Here is a 7,464-nt window from a genome sequence, read left to right as displayed (position 1 = left end):
ATACATATATATATATATCAAATATGTTTGAATTCAATCGCCAAATACGATGCGGCATAAACAACCTTTTTTTCCTCCATCACCAGCACTACCTTTGATCATCCACTATGACCACCTTCCACTTGATTCACGAGCATCCACCCAATTCATTCAAACATCTGGGATCAGTTCGAGATGACATTATTGCACAATATCCCCAACAAACTGCTATCCACCTCATCAAATCGCATCCCATGTTTTGACAGTGCACCTTGTTAAATATAATAGGGCCTGAAATTTATGAGGTGAGGTGAACGTGTGGTTCCTGGTTCACCTGTGATTCATCTCGAGCTTTGCAGTGTTTGGAACCAATGCCGACAGGGGTGGGGCTGACACGATGGATGTTGGAAGATGTTGCCAAAAACCACTTGGACTCAGACAAGGTCGAGTTAATATTAGAGCAGGCAACGCAATGTGAGCTCATGGTGGTTTTCAGTAAGTTGCTGATGTTGCCGGTGAACAGAAGTCTGGAGCTTTATAGGCACCAGCTTGACTTTTAACTTCATGGTTTTCGAGGAGTCCGGATCCTCCTTTGGCTGATCCGAATGGACGGCACACCCATGGGATTCACTGAAAAGGCTTTATGACTATGTCAGCTCCTTTGTCATTCCTCACTTGGGCAGCGAGGAGAATCTTCGGGTGCTTTCTTTGTACCAGGTATGTAGCCGTTCAAACTCTGATGGATTTTTTGTGACCATTTTGCAGATGCCGAATGAGGACTACTTTCAGCTGCAAAAGGCGGGAAAGCTGGAACCCATTCAGCTATGAAAGACTACGACTTTGCTTCTTGACCCTGAAGCACCACTGTGGAAGATAGGACTCTCGAACCTCATATTCGCATTCAGTCCATTTAGTCTCTGATTTGCCTTTGTGAACTGCATTGAATCAATTCACAGCTGCAAAACGGGAGCTCCATATTCCATATGCCTTGTTTGATGGACGACCCAATTCCTATCAGTTTGTCCATGGGGGCCGTGTTGAGGCAACTTCCGAAGATCCCATAAAGTTTCTCCATCAGGAATTCCGCCAATTGATTAAGCCTAGAATCCCGCTGGGGACTGATGATGTATACAGCACTCCTCTTTGAGTACTGACTCAGAGCAAACAGACACCTGCATAGCAAACTGAGGCTTCTGGAGAAGCAAGGTGGCACCTGCACACCTCTTCCAGTACCCTGCATTGTTGGAAGCTGTTGGAGGAACCATGTGCTATGGGAGGCCGGATGAGTTTTCATACAGCCACACCTTTTCTTCTTACTTATTTTGGTCACTTCGGACTTATCCACAAAGGCCACAATCAATCTCTTGAATTAGTTTCCTTTTCCCTCAGTTCTCACGCATATTGCTTGAGACTGAGGTTAGTTACTTTCTTTCATTTCTTATATCTTGTAACTTATTGTATATTTCCTTACAGCTATTGTCACTAGAGCAAGCGGTTATTCCGTTAGAAGCCCCATTTCAATGGCAGACACATGCCAAGGCCAATGGCAATAACCATGACTATCACCATGTCATTGGAAGAATTGTGAATGCATTAGAAGCTATGGATGTGGGATCTGTGTAATAATTATAATTATATCATGATGCGAGAACAATGGCGATAACAAGTGCTAAGATTGATGTGTAAGAAAAGCAAATAGAAAAAAGAAAATGAGCAAAAGTGAATGAGAACGACTTTGGTGATGTTGGCAACGGCAACGGCGATGACGGAGCATCGGAAGTCGATGCCGGTAATACATTTGATAAAGTCGCTGAAGAAGTGCAGCCATTTACTATTCCAATTGAAAAAACCAGTCACGGGCACCCAAGAGCTTTCGGGCCCTCCCGTAAAATTTCCTCAGTGCAGACAGTGCATGGGTGCAGCTACTCAGACGCCGAAATACTATCTAAGACGGTAGGTTGGTTAAGTGAACTTCATTTGTATTCGTTAGAGATCACACTCTGGGGTTCGGTTTAGGTTTTCTGAGAGCGGTGGGAGTTTGGGAGTATGGAAACCCGTCTACAGAGCACTCCTGAGTGCTCTGGAGCCATACCGGTTTTCGTGACGTTGGACATCGAGACCACGGCACAGGTAACACCTCAGATGGCGATGATCGATCAAAACCGCGAAGGGACAAGATCAGCACCCACTCAATTCACGAGCCGAAAGCGCGCCTTTGTGTCCTCAGGGTTCAGCCCCCCGTTACCAAAAAGGTTGGGGTTGGTTCACATTCACCTCTTTAAACAGTTCTCATCGAGCACAGATGGCCAACTACTCATGCACCGCGCCATAACACCAATGAAGAATCCTCCCAACATAGGTATATTCCCTCGCGTTGTTCGCTATTCGAGGAATCGGAGCTAATTGGATTATCCGTGCACAACAGCCACACCTGCAATGCCGAGCTGTATGCCAACGCCAAACAGGGGCCTGGTCAACGGGCACTTATGACAGCGTGGCACCAGTATATTGCGTGATGTAGGAACAGATTGTTGGAAGCTGTAACCCGCTCGGCGCTAAGTGGAGAACCAGACCGCACAATTACACTTTGGGAGAGGCATCGGGGTGCGACAGTAACTTAAGGGTAATGCGGCGCTGTGGTGACGCACCTGTTTTTATCCTATTTCTTTGTCTGCCTTGTATTGCTCATGTCTTTCTTGAGCGCGCGCTTCCTCATTGAATTGGCAATTGATATTTACGAATAATAATAATGGAGGTCCTGTAACATTAACATAGCCATGTAGTCACTTTTGGAAGCCCCACCGGTTTCTAGTGCCAGCGACCTCGTGCTCTTGCTTAAAGCCTACTTCGCTGCTCAACCTACCATGCATACTGCGGCCATGAGGAAGGAAACCTGTGTATAAAACGAACGAGCATTTATTCTCTGGGTGCGGGTGAATTGGCGGGGGTATTAGTATAATTATGCAAGACCTGTAAGATTGCCATTCCGTAAGACAACCCACGTACCGTAGATTAGTGTAAAAAGCAATGCCACATGGGGCGAAGCCTTCAGGGTTGGACTAATGGCCCCGAAAATGGGATTTGCCTCGATAGCGTCGGGTGGTGGTATGCGGAGCTCGAGAATCTCGGTGACGGTCACCGTAGTCAGCTTCATACTACGCTCCCCGTAGGTGGGCGTTGGCTTCGACGACCATTGCGTTCCTCTGGAGTCTCACGACGAGGAATGGGATGGGAGACGTGACCCCGGGTGTTAGAGAGGGAGTGGGTGGAAAGAAAGGATAACAACGTTAGAGTGGTGGGATAGCTATCCTGAGTGCGTGCCTTATGGTTTCTCAGGCACGATTGCTGTCCCACTCTCCTCAAATCAAATCCATTGGATCCTAGTGATCTAGTGAGTTATCGATCCTTTGGGACTGAGCGATCGGCGACAGCCGATCTTGAGATCCCACCACCTTTCTTTCCTCCAGTCACCAGTACTATCTCTCATCGTCCACTATGGCCATCTTCCACTTGATTCACGAGCATCCACCCAATTCATTCAAATATCTGGGATGTGTTCGAGATATTGCACAAAATCTCCAACAAACCGCTGTCCGTCTCATCTATTCGCATCCCAAGTTTAAGCAGTGCACCTCGTCAGTTATAACAGGCCTTGAAATTTATGAGGTGAGGTGAATGTGTGGTCCCTGGTTCGCTTGTGTTTCATCCCGAGCTTTGCAGTGTTTGGAACCAATGCCGACAGGGGTGGGGCCGACGCGACGGATGTTGGAAGATGTTGCCAAAAACCCCTTGGACTCAGACAAGGTCAAATTAATATTAGAGCAGGCAACGCAGTGTGAGGACCTCATGGTGGTTTTCAGTAAGTTGCTCAGGTCACCGGTGAATAGAAGTCTGGAGCTATCATTATAGGCGCTAGCTTGACATTTAACTTCATGGTTTTCGAGGAGTTCGGATCCTCGTTTGGCCGATACGAATGGACGGCACACCCATGGGATTCGCCGAAAGGGCTTTATGACTATGTCAGCTCCGTTGTCACTCCTCGCTTGGGCAGCGAGGAGATTCTTCGGGCGCTTTCTTTGTATCAGGTATGCAGCGTTCAAACTCTAATGCATTTTCCGTGACCGTTTTGCAGATGCCGGATGAGGATTACGTTAAGTTGCAAGAGGCGGGAAAGCTGGAACCCATTCAGCTGCGAAAGACTACGACTTTGCTTCTTGACCCTGAAGCACCGCTGTGGAAGATAGGACTCTCAAACCTCATATTCGCATTCAGTCCGTTTAGTCTCTGATTTGCCTTTGTGAACTGCATTGAATCAATTCATAGCTGCGAAACGGGAGCTCCATATTCCGTATGCCTTGTTTGACGGACGACCCAATTCCTATCAGTTTGTCCATGGGGGCCGTGTTGAGGCAACTTCTGAAGATCCCGTAAAGTTTCTCCATCAGGAATTCCGCCGATTGATTAAGCCTAGAATCCCGCTGGGGACTGATGATTATTGCATTCAAGTTTATGAGGTGCGACAGCTATTTCCCACCTGGCTTGACTGCTAACACCCTGTAGCCGAGAGAAGCGTTACAACCAAGCATCTTAAAGGATCTAAAGTTGGATGACAACTCCTTTGAAGACAAAAGCTGCCATTTTTTCTACCCAGGGAAGAAATTGTCAGAGTGGGAAGGCCGAATGCTCTTAGTTGTTTTCGTGAGTGTATCTTGATTGTTCAATTGGCTACATCATGAATGTATTCTTCCCAGAGATCTCTCCCTGCTCTGACAGTTTGGGATGCTAAATTCTGACACTCACTTTTGCTTCTGATAATGTTGCTTTCGCAGGTTGTAAATCATCAGTATTTGGCTCCTCAACTCGCTGAAATGTAATGTTTGTTGTGCTCCCTTTTATGCTATTGAACCAATTTCTTGTTCAATGAATTGTATGTTTGCATTTAATGAGACTAATCATGGGGCAATGATCAGACTCGGCCCAGCTGCTTGATCAGACCCTGCTGTGCTTGTCTCAGCACTGCACTTGCCCTTTTGCCGCTTTATCTTTCACGAGTCACTGTGCAACCTGACCATTTGATGGACCCAGCAACTGTGCCTCAGTCATATGCTGGGGTTTCTGGCATGGATGCACAAAGTGGACCATATCAGCAGAGGTACATACTGAACTTCACTCATCATGAGAGTGCTCACAACATTTCAGGCCGAGCTTATAAAAGTGCTTTCACAGTGCCCCCTGTTCTTTCAAACTCACCTTGCATGTATTACTATAACAAAAGTTGGACCTGTGAAATTGGCCATGTTGATTACCCAATTAGGAAAGTGCCAGATTGTGACAGTGTTGACTGTCATATCTGTACATTGACTTGACTCCCAGACCCCTTCTCTGGAGTCCCATCTCTATTCCTGTCTGTTCCAATCACCACTGGATTGTCAGGGTTGTGCATGCTCACAACAAGGAAGACCCCAGACACCTAGTTGATAACAGAGCTGGGGGACATGCCCACTCTAGGGCAGGGTCTTATGTACATGTGAAGGGGTGGTAACTGGCAACTAACTAGTAACCAGTAGAAGTGGATCAAAGATGATAGAAGATCATGTAGCATTATGGGCCAAATGGCACTGCATGTCAGGGCATACCCGCCTGACCCGGGTCCACCTGGACCCACCTGGCCACACCTCACCCGCTCCCCACTGCCCATCCCTCTCCTTCCTCCCTCCTCCCTCTTTCCCTCTTTCTTCTCTCCCTTTTCTTCTCCTTTCTTTATTTCATTCTTCTCATCTTTCTCTTCCTGTTTATTCCTTCTATCTACATGGACCACTTTCCTTTGTATCAATGTACTATTGACCCATCTGGCCCACACACCCCGGACGGCTTCCTGCTGTGCCCAGCACACATGCATGCAGTGGACGCCCTCAGGATCCCCCACAGGGACACCTGGATGGCCACGGCTGTCTCCGAGGATGACGTGGCACCCATCATGTGACTCAAGCCGCATGTACATAAATGTACCTGAAGTGGGAACCAAAGAAGTAACCTTCTTCTCACATTCTCCACTTCAGGTAAGTAGCATAGTTTTCCCTTTTAATGATAATAACACATTCTCCTCTTCAGTCTGAGTGGCCAGGGACTGCCATCCCTTTCCGGACCTGCCAGTATGCACACCCGGTTCACACCCTGCAAGGGCCCCTCTGCCAGGCGATACATCCGGACCCCCTCTACCCTGGATGCATCCCTGACACTGCACTACTTATGCTACTGCCCAGAAGGCATGCCCTGACATGGATCCAACATCACCTTCCATCCCCCAACTCTTCCCCTGCCAATCTCCACTAAGGTACAACCCCCCATTCCATCCAGTACCCTGACCTCAGACAACCACACCATACCCCCTGTGAGGTCTCAGGGGGGTCACTCAGCATGTTAGATATGGCAAGTTTGGATGACTCCTGTTATGGAAATGGGATTTTCCCATTTTTAGCCTCTTATGGGCTCTATGCAGTATAATATCACGTGACATGAAAATAATAACAACCAAAACCAACTATTATCACCCAAAACACCTGATGTCCATGTTATTGTAAACACCACTGTTACAACATCTGTTACATTAATTGTAACATCTTCTCAATGTCACGGCCCTCTCCTGCACCCGAACGCTATAGAAATGGGCCAATTAGGCCCCATTTTTATAACAACTCCAGAATGGAATCAGAGACTTAGTGTGGAAGGACCTTGGCCTCAGCGACTCAGGTGGAGCACTGTGCCATTGCTGGTTGTCCTGGGGGTCCCTAATTTCAGATCTAGCAGAGGGAAAGTCTCTTAGGGGGGAATCAAGTCGATTTTGGACTGAGGTTACAAGTTACTAAGTACATTGTATATAAAGGAGGGGTCTGGAATCAAAACGAACAAGGGTAGTCTGGAAGTAGACAAAGGGAGCTGGAAGGGGGAGCAACACTGAGGGTCAAGGGTTTGACTCAATGGTGTTTCCCAAAGGAGGAGTGAAGGGCCAAGGCCCAAGGAGGAAGGAAGGAGGAAGGGAGTCAGGAATGGCTAGCTGACTGTCAGGGACAGCTCCAAAAGTGGTGAGGTCCTGGTGTGGGGGACTCAATGGGACGAGTAGCAGCTATGTGTAGTGGCGGTCCCATCACAGGTGTTAGATATGGTGGATTTGGACAACTCCAGAATGGAATTGGAGACTTAGCATGGAAGGACCTCAGCCTCAGCGACTCATGCGGAGCACTGTAGGCGGGCACAGCCAGTACAATGCAAATGAGCTGATCATCACGATTCTACCACCCATGTCAAGCACCTCACTTCCGAAACACATCTACCACTGTTCCAGATACCCCTCCCATGTTTCCCATATTTTTTCCGATTTTCTTTAACCATGGAAGGTGCAGAAGTGGTGTATGGCTGTGACCACATAGTGGGAAGCAATGAGTGTGGTCTGGATGGGGACGAGATGGGAATAGGCAAGGCTGTGCC

The 7,464-nt window shown here is 47.7% G+C and overlaps 3 protein-coding genes across 3 annotated transcripts; all 3 read left to right on the top strand.

Moving 5' to 3' along the window:
- Positions 1-350: 350 nt before the first annotated feature.
- Positions 351-1,126, top strand: EI90DRAFT_3011695 (uncharacterized protein; the record flags this gene model as incomplete). The annotated part of the gene is made up of 2 exons (XM_039056499.1): positions 351-474; positions 936-1,126. 2 exons carry the CDS (start codon positions 351-353, stop codon positions 1,124-1,126), a joined length of 315 nt encoding a protein of 104 aa, XP_038922810.1.
- A 2,221-nt stretch (positions 1,127-3,347) lies between these two features.
- Positions 3,348-4,178, top strand: EI90DRAFT_1308848 (uncharacterized protein). The gene is made up of 3 exons (XM_039051652.1): positions 3,348-3,645; positions 3,700-3,858; positions 3,924-4,178. Exons 1-3 carry the CDS (start codon positions 3,475-3,477, stop codon positions 4,098-4,100), a joined length of 507 nt encoding a protein of 168 aa, XP_038922809.1. The 5' UTR covers positions 3,348-3,474; the 3' UTR covers positions 4,101-4,178.
- On the top strand, positions 4,042-4,931 carry EI90DRAFT_3032346 (uncharacterized protein). The gene is given in 6 exon segments (XM_039058383.1): positions 4,042-4,064; positions 4,112-4,250; positions 4,303-4,493; positions 4,540-4,676; positions 4,687-4,688; positions 4,731-4,931. The coding sequence occupies 5 exon segments, from the start codon at positions 4,112-4,114 to the stop codon at positions 4,763-4,765; spliced, it is 504 nt and encodes a 167-aa protein (XP_038922808.1). The 5' UTR covers positions 4,042-4,064; the 3' UTR covers positions 4,766-4,931.
- Positions 4,932-7,464: the final 2,533 nt, after the last annotated feature.

This window comes from Cantharellus anzutake, assembly GCF_015039405.1.
Source record: "Cantharellus anzutake strain C23 chromosome Unknown EI90scaffold_3, whole genome shotgun sequence".
In the NCBI taxonomy this organism is placed as follows: Eukaryota; Fungi; Basidiomycota; class Agaricomycetes; order Cantharellales; family Hydnaceae; genus Cantharellus; species Cantharellus anzutake.
This window is presented reverse-complemented; position numbering and strand designations above follow the sequence as displayed.